Source organism: Patella vulgata, chromosome 7, assembly GCF_932274485.2.
Source record: "Patella vulgata chromosome 7, xgPatVulg1.2, whole genome shotgun sequence".
In the NCBI taxonomy this organism is placed as follows: Eukaryota; Metazoa; Mollusca; class Gastropoda; family Patellidae; genus Patella; species Patella vulgata.
This window is the reverse complement of record NC_065885.2, coordinates 45,041,205-45,059,660: the sequence shown is the minus strand read 5'-3', so window position 1 is coordinate 45,059,660 and position 18,456 is coordinate 45,041,205. Positions and strand designations below refer to the sequence as shown.

At 37.2% G+C, this 18,456-nt stretch overlaps 1 protein-coding gene across 1 annotated transcript; it reads right to left on the bottom strand.

Annotated features, from left to right (window-relative positions):
• Window positions 1-2,971: 2,971 nt before the first annotated feature.
• LOC126828377 (elongation factor Tu, mitochondrial) lies at window positions 2,972-4,487 on the bottom strand. Its single transcript, XM_050558155.2, has one exon. The coding sequence runs from the start codon at window positions 4,478-4,480 to the stop codon at window positions 3,050-3,052; it is 1,431 nt and encodes a 476-aa protein (XP_050414112.1). The 5' UTR covers window positions 4,481-4,487; the 3' UTR covers window positions 2,972-3,049.
• Window positions 4,488-18,456: the final 13,969 nt, after the last annotated feature.

Below are 18,456 nucleotides of genomic sequence, written 5' to 3'. Positions count from 1 at the left end.
CCGATATGCGCGAATATTGAAAGGAACCGAGATCTTTGGGTTATAAACCTACATTTCAAGTTTCAACACAATCGGATAAAAATTGTGACCTCTACAGTGTTCACAAGCCAAAAACGTGATTTTTCGTACAATCAGGGGCCATAATCCATGAAGTTATGGTCTGATAGATGCCAAAATCGAAAGGAACCAAGATCTTGGGGTGATAAACCTATATTTCAAGTTTCATTCAAATCGGATAAAAATTGTGACCTGTAGACTGTTCACAAACAATTGTGGATGGACGGATGTCCGGACGGACAGGGGCGACGACAATATACGTCCACATGAAAATGTGGGCGTATAAAAATATTCTACAAATATTAGTCTGGATGCGTTGTTAACATTTGAGAAAAATTGGTCATTGGCTAGATTATCCGGTCTTTTATAATATTATTATCATAAACAAAGTCTAAGGGAGGTAACTAGTACCAAAACAATTCAAGAATGTCATTTCAAATAATCCATTTGATTGCATGTCAGTTCAATATCAATATCCCAAACGCTCCGTACGTTGAAGACTAGGAGGTTCTGGGTGACCGAGACTAGGATATTTACAAAAAACCTGGCAGAAAATGTTAATTCAAACCGTCTTCGTCCACTATAGACCAAAAAATCAACAAAGATAGGTTGCCGGGCAACGAAACATACGCCCACAGCAGCTAGATCGTCTGAACAGTCAACAAGAGTTGTCGCATACTTTTACTTTTTTCAGTAATGAAACATTTATAATACACTAAAATTATCAGAAAATCATTAGAATTTGTTTGGTTTTTATAAAGTTCTGCCCCATGCTAACGTTTAGTATACGAAACATTTAATATCATGGATTTAGCTGTTCAAGTTATCAAAATACAAGACCTTAAACTCTGTGTATCAATCTGAAGTCAATCTGACGATGGGGGCGATGACATATTTCAATGTGGGCGTATAAAAATGGGCATGCAAAAGGGGAGAAGAGAGAGAATTGCTATAAATAGACGAACTACAATTTGTGGGTACCGAGATGGTGAAATTTAATGGATCCAAAATAAATAGATGACACATATGAATTAATCGGACATTTATTTTTTTCAAAAGTATCGAGCAATCAAACTATACACTAAGTTTCATCACTCTCTATCAGATAGAATCAAGATTATTTTGTCCCAAAGCATTGACCAATGAAATTGATTAGCTCTGCTTAGCTTCAGCTTGAAATGTTAATCATTGAACTCCGTCAAGACATTCACCTAATGAACATCTACATCAAGTTTAAACATTCTACCTCAATTAAAAGCAGAGTTGTTATGTTCCAAAGTCTTGACCAATCCAATTGCTTATCGCTCCTTAGCCTAAGCAGAAAATTCTCACCATCGAACTTAGTCAAGGTAATGATATAATGATTCTATATTCGGAGTTTCATCGCTCTCACTTCATTATAACCAAAGTTATTGTGCCCTGAAGCATCAACCAATCCGATTGCTTACCTCTGCTTACCCTAAGCAGACAATGTTTATCATCAAACTCCATCAAAGCATTCACCTAATGAACGCCTACACCAAGTTTAAACATTCTACCTCAATTAGAAGGAGAGTTATCGTGTTCCAAAGTCTCGACCAATCAAATTGCTTATCGCTCTGCTTACCCTCAACAGAAAATGTTCATTATCGAACTTAGTCAAGGTAATGATGTAATAATGCTATACACCAGGTGTCCTCACTCTCACTTAATTAGAACTAAAGTTATCGTGTCCCAAAGCATCAACCAATCAAACTGCTTATCTCTGCTTACCCTAAGCAGAAAATTCTCATCTTCGAAGTCCATCAAGGCATTCACCTACGCCAAGTGTGAACATTCTAATTCAATTAGAATGAGAGTTATTGTGTTCCAAAGTCTCGACCTATCAAATTGCTTATCACTCTGCTTACCGTGAGCAGAAAATGCTCATTATCGAACTTATTCAAGGTATTGATGTAATGAAACTATACACCAAGTTTCATCACTCTCACTTAATTAGAACTAAAGTTATCATGTCCCAAAGCATCAACCAATCAAATTGCTTATCTCTGCTTACCCTAAGCAGAAAATACTCATCTTCGAACTCCATCAAGGCATTGACCTAATAAACACCTACACCAAGTTTGAACATTCTAGCTCAATTAGAAAGGCGGGGAACAATTAACAATACAGTGTGTGATGCTCATACACGTAAGTGACAATTTAACTAGTGTGTGACAGTATGGGGATTTTTTTGTAATAAAAACCTCTATCACAAAAACTCTGAAATGATAGTGTTCCAGAGCCCCATAAATCAAATTACTTATCTGTTATTGAGAGAGAGAGGGAGGGATAGATTGGGCGTGGAAGGGGTGGGGGTGCATCTTAATTTCAATAATCCCTTCTATATAGTCCTTAAGCCGTGGACTGAAAGGAAGGCTTGGTACTCAGAGAAACCTTACAAGAATAAGCAAGCAATGCCACCCTTGTAAGCTACGACTCAATGGCAGACCTTATAATCTAAAGTGGGTGTGTAGACCACTTGGCCATCCGAAAAAATCTGATATTTACCTAGATCAAATCTAAAACAATCCAGGTTTTCATGACACCAAAACTAACATGTAGCCTCTATCGTGTTCACAAGGGCGGATGACTCTGAAACGGAATGTCACAAAAAGCTTAATATCGATAGGGTTCATCCTCTCATGACCTCACAAAACTACAGTCTCCATCGTGTTCACAAGGTTTTTGTTAAAGGGGTGACTACCCAACGAAAAGATGCGGAATGCTTAAAACCGAATCTTAAAAATTTAGTCTCTATGTGTTCACAAACCAATTATTCAATGACCAAGAGACAACATAATATGTGGGTGTATAAAATCATAAAGAACGGGAACAGCTGGACTTAAGCCACACCAAATATATTCAGAACAATATCAGATAAGGTACACATGTGTTAACAAAGTTACATTTATTTTCATCAAATAAATCTATTGTCCACTTTAATGATTAAAGATTTATAATACAGAACTATCTACAACTCTTCCTTTTTAAGCGCTTTCGCTTTAGAATGGGCCTTTTTCTTAGCATAAAATTCCTCTAGGTTTGCATCTGCCAAGCACTTAGCAACAACACCATATCCTAATGTACCATGTCCATCTCTCATTGTGAATCTCTGACCTTCTTCTAGTACCATTTTCTTCAAGAAGGTAAAAATAATTGTAGCATCTTCTCCTGGCATAACCATTTCTTTGGCAGGTATTTTCATGAAAGCTGGAGCATCCCACGTGGTACTAAAAACATGAGCTTGAAAGAAATTTAACATTGGTTTGGAGCGACCTCCTTCTTCTTTTGTCATGAGATAAATTTGGGCTTCAATGTGATTATACATCTTCATTGTTCCAACCTTCCCCATGATGAACCCTCTTTTTACATCATCCCGTTTTATATTCCTAATGAGTGCTCCTAGTTGATCCCCTGCCTCGGCTGTGTCAAGGTTTTTATGAAACATTTCTATGCCAGTTATGGTACTTTTAATAGTTCTATCAAAGCCCATGATTTCACATTCATCACCTTTTTTGATAACTCCTCGCTCAACTCGTCCAGTCACAACTGTACCCCTTCCTTGAATTGAGTGAGTTGACTCAATGGGCATATAAAATGGCTTCTCTAAATCACGAACTGGCTGTGGTAGATAGGTATCTACAGCATTTAATAACTCTTTAACTTTTTTTAAACCCAATTCTTCGTTTTGGCCATCCAGAGCATTCAGAGCAGATCCAGCAATAATTGGCGTTTCCTCAGCATCGTAGCCGAATTCTGCCAACAACTCCCTAACTTCCATTTCAACTAGCTCTAGCATTTCTGCATCTGCTTGGTCGGCTTTATTTAAAAATACCACAATTTTCTTAATACCGATCTGTTTAGCAAGCAAAAGGTGTTCCCTTGTCTGGGGCATGGTTCCGTCTGTAGCGGCTACAACAAGTATGGCGCCATCCATCTGCGCGGTTCCTGTGATCATGTTCTTGATAAAATCAGCATGGCCTGGACAATCAACATGCCCATAATGTCTACTATCAGTTTCATATTCTACAACAGCTGCGTTTATTGTAATGCCCCTCGATCTTTCTTCTGGTGCTCTATCAATGTCTTCATAACGGCTAAATTTCGCTTTGTTTTCATCCGACAGAACTCTCGTAATAGCCGCTGTCAAGGTTGTTTTACCGTGATCCACATGGCCGATTGTTCCGATATTCATATGAGGTTTATCTCTTGCATATGTCTTCTTTTGTGCAACTGGTTGGGCCAAACGCTTGGCGGAGTATGAAAATGATCTTTGTTGACATTGCCATAACTGTTTATAAGCCGTTGGAATTATTTTCGAATTCAGCGCTATCGAATTTTTAATAATCATTCGCCCCACTATCAAAGTCGCCATTTTCGGTGAATACTCTTTAGTAGTCATGAAAATATAACAGGCATCATAGTCACCAGTTCAGAATGATTGACAGCTGTCAGCCTTCACCTTGGAAATATCAAGGGAAATAATTTGAACAACTGGAGGCAGACCACATTGACTACCATACCCATTTTCCTGCTATTCTAGGCCATGAATTTAAAGTAGAAAAATATATAACCTTATTTTTATCGCTACCTTTGACAACCTGATTGGCTGTCACAGCAGGATTTCTTTTTATTTAGATTGGCCCCTAGCAAGATATTTTATTCAGATTGGTTGGTACGTGTCATACTAGCAGGATTTTCTTCGTCGGCCACGCAACAGGATTTTCTTTAGGTTATCCCCTCACGGCAGGGATTTTGCTCAGATTACCCCTCCCACCCCCCACCCCCTGCGGAATTTTTCTGTAGATTAGCGCTCACAGCACGATTTTGTAAAGATTGCATGGTCCCGTCTATATTAGTATTTATATTTTTAATTTTATAAATTATATGGACTCAATGATTTTATATAGATTGCCCCCTCACAGCAGCATTATTATTCGGATTAGCCCCCACAACAGGAGTTTTCTTTAGATTATCCATCACATCGGGAGTTTTGTTTAGTTTGGTGCCCGCACCATTATTCTCTATGGATTGCCCCCCACCCACAAGCAGGACTGATTTATATTGATTCAGATTGGCCTTCACAGCAGGATGTTCTATAGCCATGACAGCAGAATTTTTCGTCACAATAGCCACTATGTACGGTGGCCTGTTAGTGCCATACACTGATTTATACATTTCTCTTGAAATTTACCTCATATGAGAAATTGCATTGAAAACGGTGATAAATAAAAAAAAACATGAAAAAACTTTCCACCGCGGTGTAAATATTTTCTCACGCTGTGCGGTGAAAATATTTTCTCCGAGGTGGAAACATTTTCTCCGCGGTGGAAACATTTTCTCTGCAGTATTATTTTCTCCGCGGTGTAAATATTTACACCGCTGTGGAAAGGTTTTTCATGGTTTTTTGATCAAAAGTGTCTGTCGTTCAATGTTAATTGACGACCTCGGAAACGGACAGGAAAGTAACACCGATCATATTATCTTTATGCTTATACCTACGATCGATCGCTGTTGCAAATTCCCCACAAACATCGTTTAGTCCGCATAGTTACTAATGTTACTTATTTACATTAGTTTTTATGATAACAATGGAGAACGGCGGTGTTTGGCCCCGAGTGACTTTCCGCTCGTAATAACCCATTTGACGTCAGTCCTGAGTAGGCCATGCGATATGTGAAGAAAGTTTTAAAATTATACTTCTAGGCCGAATTCTCGGGGTGAATATCTTGTCACCTTCGCTCCCGCTAAACCGGTCTACAAATCGGACTATCAATAATCGTGCAATCAATATGTCAAAAAAGTTCTCCAATAAAATTTGCCAATTTAATAGTCAAGCTCGAAATAGGCTAGAAATCGATGACTTATTTCTTTATTATGGAAGCCTATTGCAGCCATTTCAGAAACTCGTCTTCTCTCCGCGAGAAGACGAGAAGTTGAGGGCGAGAAGTCGAGGGCGAGAAGACGAGGAAATAGGGCGAGAATACGAGGATCTCGCCCCGAGAACACGAGATTACTTTCACCTCGACTTCTCGCTCCCTTGTGTTCTCGCCTTTGAAAAACCTTGTGTTCTCGCACTCTCGCCCTCGACTTCTCGCCTTTGAAAAACCTCTACTTCTCGTGTTCTCGCCTTTGGGTTAATCTCGTCCTCTCGTTTCGTCACAATCTCGACTTCTCGTGTTCTCGCCTCGAAAGTGCAGTTTATACGCATGTCCACTGACTACCGTATCGGCATTTATATTTGGACATGGATTATAATAAACGGATATGTTTGAAGTTCTAGAAAATTTAATAGTCCTAAACCATTTTAATCTCTTCTTGCACAGATAGTATTGTATTCTGTAATCGATTTTAAGTCTTCAGTCGAATCTATCTTTGCTCTCTATCTTCAATTACCTTCATCAGGTTTTTTGATGCGTGGACTTGTCAGTGCTGTAGGATGTAGAGCCTGACTAGGGACAACGTATAGTCGTTCGAATGGGATTAAAAGAAGTTGGCTCTACGGTGGCCCAGTGAGTAGGACGTTTGCTTTCTAACTTCATCAAAGTTCATCGTGATTTTTCTGGCGATGGAATACAAATAACAGAGATCCCGTGTCCGGAATCTAAATGAAGTGTGAGCTACGATGGCTCAGTGAGTAGGACGTTTGCTCTCTTACTTCATCAAAGTTCTCCTGGATTTTTCGGTCGGGGTTCCTACTTAATTGTCAGTGGTATAGTCGTTTGAATGATATAAATAAAAAATGAGGTTCCTTGTCCGAAATCGAAATGTGAAGTGGGGTCTACGGTGGCTCAGTGAGTAGGACGTTTGCTCTCTAACTTCATCAAAGTACATCGTGATTTTTCTGGCGATGCCCACTCTTGTCAGTGGTGTAGGACGGAGAGCCTGGCAAGAGACAACATATAATCGTTCGGATAAAAATAACCAAGGTCCCATGTCTGGAAACTAAATGAAGTAGGAGCTACGGTGGGTCAGTGAGTGGGACGTTTGCTCTCTTACTTCAGTGGTGTAGAAGGAAAGCCCTCGCAAGGGACCACGTATAGTCGTTCGGATGGCATAAAAAAAAATGAAGTGGGAGTTAGGGTGGCTCAGTGAGTAGGACGTTTGCTCTCTAACATCATTAAAGTTCAGAGCCACGGTGGTTAAGTGGGTAAGACGCTGGCTTACTAAACTGGAGGTCACGTGCTCGATCCCTGAATTGGCCGAGAAAGTTCATCTGGGTTTTACGACGTTGTTTCCCATTGTCAGTGGTACAGGGCGGAGGGCTTAGCAAGGACAGCTGTCTAGTTGTTCGGATGGGACGAAAAACCGAGGCTATCAATTGGCGTGCACGTAATTGGCAGTTTGAATTTGATATAAGCAGAGGCCTTGGTGCCGCTGCCCGCGCACAATTTTCCGGAATCTAAATGAAGTGGGGGCTACGGTGGCTCAGTGCGTAGGACGTTTACTCTCTAACTTCATCAAAGTGCATCGTGATTTTTCTGGAGATGTCCTCCCTTGTCAGTTGTGTAGGATGGAGGACGGAGGGGGGGGGGCTGGCAACGGATAATGTGTAGTCGTTCAGATGGGACAAAAAAAACGGGGTCCCGTGTACACATTGGCGTCTGTCATTGAGTCAAGTGGCTCGGTTTCGATTCGCGTCTTGAACGTGACAATGATTAGGATCGTCTGTCCAATCGTGTGGGTTTTCTCCGGGTTCTCCTGATTTCCCCCACTGCTAAAGACCCCTAAACGCAAGCAAATTATTGAAATAAAATTGTTAGTTCCGGAATGACCTGGTTTGTGCCTCTCTTTCACACTCATTGGTGTCCAGGTACAAGAACCCTTTACCGTTAGAATTCGAAATAAGAGTAGGCCCTCGTAGCACACTGCATGGCGTATATTCACTTTCATTAGCTCAGGGATAGGTCGCCTGTCGAACCACGTTTTTTTTTCCGGGTCCTGAAAGTGTGCAGTCTGGTAGTTGATTCTGTGAGATAAATAACATTTGTCCCGAATCCGAATCATGAGAACTTTGCGGTTATATCGATATCAATAAAATCAAGTTGTGTATGTATGTAGGTAGGTATGGATGTATGGATGTTCGCCCATCACGCTTCGTGGTCATGAGAACTTTGTGGTGATATCTATATAAATAAAATCTAAGTGTGTGTGTGTATGTATCTTTGTATGTATTTTCGCCCATCACGCTTCGTCGCCGCGCTCTACCACCCACTCATTATTATGTGGTATTAAATTAACCATCATCACAACATGAATGTTTTAGGCCATTGAATTCGGGTCCCATGCGAATTGCGCTTCGTCGCCGCGCTCCACCCCCACAATCTCGTATCAAATTAAAAAGCACGACCACGTGAATGTTTTAGGCCATCGAATCTGGGCTCCAGGCGAATTTGGGCCAAGAACGAATTGGGCCTCGGACGAATTTTGGTTCCGTGCGAATTTGAGCATTGGGCGAATATGGGCCACTGGCAAATTTGGGCTACGAGTGTACTTGGACCAAGGGCGAATTTAGGCTCCGGGCGAGTTTGGGCACGTGTAAAGTCGGGTCTCCTACGAGTAATTTGATAATGCATCATAGAAAGGTAATGAACATTGATATGTTCATAACTTATTCATCCGTTAATTCGAAAACATAAACATCTTGGAGCCACCAAAGCTAGTTAAGAAGTTATTATGTGCGCAGTGAACCTAAAATAACCCAATTTTCCCATATTTTTGGTACGTCTATGGTAATATATGTCGACAAAACAGCAAAGAAGGCTTCTGGAATTTTGCAGTCTAGTAGTTCATTCATCCCTTGATTCTGTGAAATATTAAGTATGCTGCCACCAAAGCTGGTTTGAATACTTTTTGATGCAGGTACCCTTTTCTGCGCGCTCACTTAGTCTAGTGTGCGACATTTTAGTTTGTGTACAGTAATGACTTATTAATGTGGTTATTTTTTGTCTAGTACTTATATTATGTATTAATGTGTTTTAAAACGTTATTTTCTAATACAAAGGTAACAATTATTATCTGTTTTTATTGACGTTTGGCGTGGTTTTGAATCCCCGGTTGTACGTGACAAGGAGTAGGGTCGCCTGTCCAACCTCATGGGTTTTCTCCGGGTCCTCCAAGTTTCCCCCCACTGCTAAAGACCCCTATGCGCAAGCGAATTATTGAAATAAAATTAAAAACCATATGTTAGTCCCGAAATGACCTAGTTTGTGTCGAGTGGAGGTAATCCCATTTCTCTCTTTTTCTCCTTCACAACTGACATTGGTAAACCCCGCAAGAAAATTTGAGATAAACTTTGATGAAATGAAATGAAATAGGGTTTAACGTCCTACTGTTCTGCTCCGACTGGGCTAATGAAGACGGGCATATATCACCCACGGTTTCGGGGCTATTCTTGGTTCGAATATGCACCCAGGTGATACATATGTAATATTTCATACATATTGACAATTTGTAGATGTGGATGAGCTAGGATTGGGGGTGTATAGCTCATTCACAGAGAAGTATTCTGGCGAAGGTGGTCACTGTGCGTTATAAGTCAAATTCCAAATGCATTTCAATATTACTTTTATACAGTTTAAAAATACATTATTTACAAGATCATATCACAGGGTTACTAAATGTCTTAAGCCTATCTCATCTGATGTCCCTGTATATTTTTTCATTCTTTTTCATGATTTCTATCTATCTGTATATTTTCTATCTCTGTATATTTTTCATCTATCTGCCTTGTATGTTTTTCCTTCCCTCTGTCTCTTGTCTGTATGTAGGGGTATTTTAAAGCAACTAATTTGCATACAGACAAAAGGACATCATTTCAACAAATCAGATGATAGATAAAATTAGGGGTAAAAATATATTGTAACCAATAAATGAAAAGGTTAAATTGATATAGATATAAATAAATTTCATTGGTTTAAGTTTCGTTTCATAATAAATAGAATGTTAAAAAGCTTTAAGTCATAAATAAAAGTAAAAGCTTTGACACTTGATTGGCACTGATGTGACTATTGTTAATTCTATAACTCTTTGCTTAAGGCATCAAAGATTATAACACATTCAGGACTAATCAAGCAGTAAAGACAGACAGACTGGTAATATAAAGTCAGCAATATTGATGAATATAAAATTAAGAAATAATTTATCCATTCTTTAAATAAAATTTGAAAAGGAAATTAAATTTAATATCACTATTCGGTGATACATACCCCATACAGTGTGCTATTAGGGAAATTGTGCCCGGGCAACGGCACCAAGGCCTCGGCTTATATCGAATTCAAACTTCCAATTACGTGCATGCCAATTTATAGCCTCGGTTTTTCGACCCATCCAAACAACTAGACAGCTGTCTTTGCTAAGCCCTCCACCCTGCACCACTGACAAGGGGAAACCACATTGGAAAACTCTGATGAACTTTCTCGGCTAATGCAGGGATCGAACATGTGACCTCCAGTTTAGTAAGCCAGCATCTTACCCACTTAGCCACCGTGGCTCCGAACTTTAATGATGTTAGAGAGCAAACGTCCTACTCTCTGAGCCACCCTAACTCCCACTTCATTTCGATTCCGGACAAGGGGCCTCGTTTTTTTATATGCCATCCGAACGACTATATAACCGTAAAAATTTTTCTGTAAAATTTACGGACAAATGGCTGGCAGCTAGGTTGCCAACTAATGTACGTAAAAATTACGACACACCATAAATATATTTTTACGAACATGTCGTAAAAATTAAGACCAAAGATTGGCAACCTACCTGCCAGCCATTTGTTCGTAAATTTTACGGAAAATGTTTTATAGCAGTAAAAAACTTATGGTATGATATAAGCATCAAAGATAGGTTGCCAGGCAACGAAACATACGCCCACAGCAGCTATATCGTCCGAGCAGTCAACAACTCATTAAGTAATTATCAGAAAACCATTAGAATTTGTTTGGTTTTTATAAAGTTCTGCCCCATGCTAACGTTTAGTATATGAAACTTTTAACATCATGCATTTAGCTGTTCAAGTCATAAAGATTCATTGAAAATCAATATACTTGTTTGTCTCAAGACCTTAAACTCTGTGTATCAATCTGAGGTCAATCAGATGATAACTTTAGTCTCTAGAGCGTCACAAGATTTTTCAAAGTGATCAAGGGCCATAACTTTGGCAGTAATTATCCAAAGTTGTTGAAAATCAATATGATTCTTCATCTCATGGCCTCAAATACTGTGTATAAATTTAAAGTCAATCAGATATTAACTTTAGCCTCTAGAGCGTCCACAAGATTTTTCAAAGTGATCAAGGGCAATAACACTGGCAAAAATTATCGGAAATCGCTGAAAATCAATAGGAGTCTTCATCTCATGACCTTAAACACTGTGTATAAATTTAAAGTCAATCGGATATTAACTCCACAAGATTTTTCAATGTGATCAAGGGCCATAACTCTGGCAGTAATTATCGGAAATCATTGAAAATCAATAGGCTTCTTCGTCTCATGACCTTAAACACTGTGTATAAATTTAAAGTCAATCGGATATTAACTTTGGCCTCTAGAGCGTCCACAAGATTTTTTGAAGTGATCAAGGGCTATAACTTTGGAAGTAATTATCGCAAATCTCTGAAAATCAATAGGCTTCTTCGTCTCACGGCCTTAAACACTGTTTATAAATTTAAAGTCAATCGGATATTAACTTTGGCCTCTAGAGCGTCCACAAGATTTTTTGAAGTGATCAAGGGCTATAACTTTGGAAGTAATTATCGCAAATCTCTGAAAATCAATAGGCTTCTTCGTCTCACGGCCTTAAACACTGTGTATAAATTTAAAGTCAATCGGATATTAACTTTGGCCTCTAGAGCGTCCACAAGATTTTTTGAAGTGATCAAGGGCCATAACTCTGGCAGTAATTATCGGAAATCGCTGAAAATCAAGAGGCTTCTTCGTCTCATGGCCTTAAACACTGTATATAAATTTAAAGTCAATAGGATATTAACTTTGGCCTCTAGAGCGTCCACAAGCAATTGTTAACGCCGGACGGACGGGGGTGACGACAATATACGTCCACATTTTAATGTGGGCGTATAAAAAGACATTTACTTAAGATTAAAAACAGAATTTAATTATTCAAAACAAGATATAATTCCTCAAAAATGCTTTTACATGATAGTTTAAGATATAATAAAAAGACCTGGAAATACTGGAAATTGGAGATTACTGTCAGTAAGTAAAGCTAACAACTGCCTTAAAAAAAAAAAACCTGTCAACCACAAATCCATATTTTTAAAATATTTGATCAAGAGCAGGTTTGCTATTATACAATATGGAGGTTTAGAGATTAAAAATATTCTTTGGCTGTCAAGCAGTTTGGTGGTATATTTCAACAAAAACAAAGCTCTTTACATAATTCTTCATTAATAATAATGAACATTTGTACATGGAAAAATTAAGACTTTAAAAAAAAAGAAAAAGAATGTTACTCTTATTAACAAGGGAAACAAGCCAACAGTGAGGCTGATGTCCCCCGCCGAAATAGGAAAATAATTAGAGGACACATATAAATTTATCACAAATTATCTTTTACAAAGTATTGAACAATCAAACAGTGGTATCCAGACAACTCATCCCAAAGACAATTCATCCCAAGACAACTCATCCCAATATAAGACAACTCATCCCAAGTTAGAAGACAACTCATCCCAAGTTAGAAGACAACTCATCCCACTATAAAAGACAACTCATCCCAACAAATATAACTTATAAGTGATATTTGTTTCAATACAATTGCTATCTTTGAAGACCACTCAGACCATAACCAATCAGAATTTGTTATCTTAATCAAATTGATATTGTTGTTTTAATCAAATTGGTGATTACTCTTTGTTTTATTCAAATTGATATTGTTGTTGTAATAAATTGATGATATTGTTGTAATAAATTGATGATTACTGTTTGTATTACTGTTTTAGTACTTTGTTGTTTTAACACATTGGTAGACGTGTTTGTTTTATTCTTTCATCATGAAGCACTTCAAACAAAATCAATTAACAAAACAACGATTAACTAAACTGAGTTGTAGTATTTACCCCTATTACAAACTAATTAAATTGGTGAAGCACATCAAAGACAAATATCATAATGCTAATTACAATGGTTTGAGTAAGTGTCAAAGCTGGGGTATTGTATAAAAATACTGAAATCAAATATTTCTGTATCATTTTTCAAAATGTCTGATAGCTGTATAGTTTGTGAGTCAGTAGTTCGCCCAAGACAGGAGGCTGTTCAGTGTGACGGGTGTGAACGATGGCAGCATAGAACATGTAATACTGGTAAGACTTTAATGTTGTTTTTTAAATTCAAAGCTATTGTATTAAATTCAACACTATTGTACTAAATTAAAAACTCAACACTATTGTATACTCAATTCAAAACTCAACACTATTGTACTAAAAATATTGTATCTTTCAGATATATCTAGAGCTCAGTACCGCAGGATGGTTAAAGAATTGACAATGGTGGCCTTCAAATGTATTGAATGTTCAGCACCTGATGAAACCACGAGTTTTACTTCACCGAGGGCGGAGAGTACAAGACTGTCTTTACCTGTTGATCAGACTACATTCCATTTATCCGTTTGCCCTGATGTCGATATGCCAGAAAATATCCAGGAAAAGTAAGTACAAGCATAGTTTATCACATCCAGAACAAGTTTTAGTATTATCCTTATCCTATATCATAATCTATACAAGTTTTTTTATATTGTTAACATTCAGTTTTTATTGTATTTTTATTATGAACAGTTCATTGACGGATGAGTCCATAGGCGACGATTTATCAACAACAGAAGCAATAGTGACATACAAGGTCGTGGATAATGGTACCGAACGAGGGAAAAGGAAGCTTGTGTCCAGTGACGGACACACCTTTACCAGGCAGAACAAGGGCAGTACTGAATGGCGGTGTAGTATTCGCAACAAAACAACCCTCTGTCCAGTTATTATAAAGGAACGAGCCGGGACGTACAACGCCAACACAGAGCACTTCCACGCCGCCAAACCAGGAATATTGACAGCAGTCAAGATCCAGGCTGAGGTAAACATTTATTATATTTTGACATATTAAATTTCATTACATATTATAGGCACCTTTGTATTATATTAAACATTGTATTATATTTTGAAATTAAACATTGTATTATATTTTGAAATTAAACATTGTATTATATTTTGAAATTAAACATTGTATTATATTTTGAAATTAAACATTGTATTATATTTTGAAATTAAACATTGTATTATATTTTGAAATTAAACATTGTATTATATTTTGAAATTAAACATTGTATTATATTTTGAAATTATATTATATTTTTAGTTGAAAGTAAAGGCACCTATGACACTCTTCGAGCCAGCACAAAATATTGTTGATAATATCCTAGCTGAGCATGTGGATAACAGAGAACCAGAGGCATCCAGACCCATTTATTCGAACCTGCTTCGATATTGTAATCGGTTCCAACAGATCTTGATTTTGAGGTACAGAATAAGTACAAAAAGACATATTATGTAAATATTACCATCAGTTTTCATAGTAACTGAATAATGACATCAGTATAATAAGAAATATTTCAACTTTGGAATTTATATACCAGTCATTAAATAAGCACCAACCAGCTACTAAAAAGATGTGGGGGGATATATGGACCGAACTGAAGGACAGACTTACGTAATAAATGACTGACTGAACGACAAACTGACAGACTAAATTACTAAATGACTGGCCTAATAAAATGTATTAGTTGATGATATTGTTGAGGTTATAATAAAATGTATTATTTAATAAATTGTTGATGTAATAAATTCATACATAAATGTATTATTTAATAAATTGTTGATGTAATAAATTCATACATAAATGTATTATTTAATAAATTGTTGATGTGATAAATTCATACATAAATGTATTATTTAATAAATTGTTGATGTGATAAATTCATACATAAATGTATAATTTAATAAATTGTTGATGTAATAAATTCATATATTAGTGATTATTTGTGGTATTTGGAATGAGTCGGGTGTTTTAAAAGTTGGGATGAATTGTCTTTTGACTATACACCAAGTTTCATCAATCTCACTTAATTAGAACTAAAGTTATCGTGTCCCAAAGCATCAACCAATCAAATTGCTTATCTCTGCTTACCCTAAGCGGAAAATGCTCATCTTCGAACTCCATCAAGGCATTGACCTAATCAACACACACCAAGTTTGAACATTCTAGCTCGAATTAGGAAGAGAGTTATCGTGCCCCAAAGTATCAACCAATCAAATTGCTTATCTCTGCTTACCCTAAGCGGAAAATGCTCATCTTCGAACTCCATCAAGGCATTGACCTAATAAACACATACACCAAGTTTGAACATTCTAGCTCAATTAAAAGTTATCGTGTCCCAAAGCATCAACCAATCAAATTGCTTATCTCTGCTTACCCTAAGCGGAAAATGCTCATCTTCGAACTCCATCAAGGCATTGACCCAATCAACACATACACCAAGTTTGAACATTCTAGCCCAATTAGGAAGAGAGTTATCGTGTCCCAAAGCATCAACCAATCAAATTGCTTATCTCTGCTTACCCTAAGCGGAAAATGCTCATCTTCGAACTCCATCAAGGCATTGACCTAATAAACACATACACCAAGTTTGAACATTCTAGCTCAATTAGGAAGAGAGTTATTGTGTCCCAAAAAGTGTGACGGACAGACAGACGGACAGACAGACGGACGAACCCATTTTAATAGTCCCCTGCTTTCTTCGAAAGGCGGGGGACAATAACTCTCCAAAATATTTGTCAATTTCTATAAGACAGGCAAACACAAATTTCCAGCAAGTAAAAAATGAAAATTTCCATGGATGTATCAAATAATGGGTAGCAACAAAATACAAATGTACAAAGGAAAGTTCATGAAAAATTTAACAATAATAAAATTATCCATTCAAATTCTTGTACATGTAACATTTACATTATAATATTTAAATGAATTTTTTATAGTATAACAATAACATTCAGAATCTATTCTACAAAAATAAAATCAGTGTGTTACAATAGTATTACCCTCAAATTTTTTTCTAAAATCTTACCAAGGTATTATAATATTTACCTCAAATCTATTATTTAAAACATCAACAACATAAAATAAAACTATCACCTTATCAGTAAATTATAACAGTAAAACATGATCTAATGAAATCATGAAAAATTTTTGAGATTAACGAATTTGCATTCTATTAAATGTTTAAATGAACAATTTAAAATCTAACAATTATTGAACCCCAAAAGTATCATGACTTTAAAACAAGAACAGCATCAATGCAGAATTCCTATTATTGTACCTTGAATGTACAGCTTGTTTCAATGATTAGTTTAATCTCTGTTTGAAAATGTATAAAAAATTTTGCACAATAACTCTGCCTAAGTATGTACATTCCTTAGTGAGAATGGCATAAATTGATTCAGTCTCGTTGATAAAAATTTAGATGGAACTCGACTACTGACAAAGTTAATGTACCAGTCCCAAAATGAAATGTAAAGATGAGAGTTGCACATTTTTAATGTTTATGCAACGCAGCCGCATATTTAGAGACAAAATGAACGGAGGATAATTAAACAAATATACCAAATTGTGAATGGACAAACTAAATGACCAACAGATTTTTCCATTAAAGTAAACGGACATCTTATCAAAAGTACAATAAGAAGATCAAGTTTAATTAAGAAAATTCATTACAAAGATTTTACAAATGTACCAAATTGTGGATGGACAAACTAGATGACTAACAGATATTTCCATCAAAGTAAACTGACATCTAATCAAAAGTAAAATAAGATCAAGTTTAATTAAGAAGATTCATTAAAAAGATTTCTTGCAGTGTGTTTAAAGCCTCATTTTCAAAGTACCACTCACAAAAGGGCCATGGCTCGGTCCCTTATCCCCAATTTTATCCACAATATGTGCTGCTTGCAACGATACATATCACAGTATTTCTTCTTGGACGTGTTTCCAGTTCTGTAAGAAATGTCAACAAAACAATGGCGACACACTGCCACATTATTAGTCACTGCTTTTCCATCTGCATGTCCGTGATTTGTGGTTCGGCGTAGGGGAATGTACTATCAGTGGGACAAGTTTCAATGCAGAAAGCCATCCTTTTTCCTTGTCGCATGAACTACAGGGGAGTACTCTACATGATAGCTGAGCATCGGAAGAAAACGGACAGTTAAAATATCTGTACCATGTTAACCGAACCGTGAACGGAATTTACACTACTGTGCAGGAGTTTGGGACTAGAATCACCGGACACCGCGGAAAAACACTGTATTTCACGGTGGAATCTTGGAGAATCGCTAGCGAAACGGCAGCTAGCCAAATCACCGCGAAATCGGGTGTTTCACGGTGAATTATGGTGTTTCGCGGTGGAACACGGTGAATCGCTTGAGTGCCGATATCATCCCGATGTTAGCATGTTGACGAAAAATATAATTTATTTGAGTTGAATACAAGATATGTTAACCGTTAGCCAGGCAGCTACGATCGTATTTTTTATTTCTAACACACTGTACATGTATAACGTGGTGCCACAATGTATGCGTATGCAAACAATGAATAACTTACGATTTTTTAAACGTATCATTTCATCTTATTGGCTGCTATCAAAACCAAACTTTAAATTATATACGATGAGATTTTACACAATACTTCATTACTCGCGTGTGTGAAATAGCTTTATTTAACGCCCGCTTCAGTTAATCTAAATCAGTTGTACCCTCCATAAATAACAGTGCCATATGTCATACATGTAAATCACTCCGCGAGGCTGTTAACCGTTAGTCACGTAGTCATAAACGTGCGAAATCATGGGATGTTGGGTCCGACACGGGGACTATATTCTTAGCAAATTATATTCTTAGCAAATTTTGGCCGTCACCGGTACATGATAATAATGTATTATGACGCATTAAAACAACATGGGTGGGAGGGGGTACACTGCGAAAGTCACAAAAGTGACAGCACCATGTATTTGTCATTTTACAAATTCCGTATACATAGAAAACTTTACATTTACATGCATTCAACGAAGGGATATTCTTACGACAAATGTCCACTGTGACAATATACATCTACTGGGTGCCACTCATTTCATTTCGGTGGAAGCGGATATTAAATAAAGCCATTTCACACAGACGCGTACATTACATACGCATGGCATATATTTATACAATGGCCACACGTGTGTTAATTCTCGCCGTCACCCCGTTATAATTTACTTATTTTGAGTACACTTCTGAATGATTCCATTCCTTTGTACGTTCAACTTCCCGATTTTCTACTGCATATA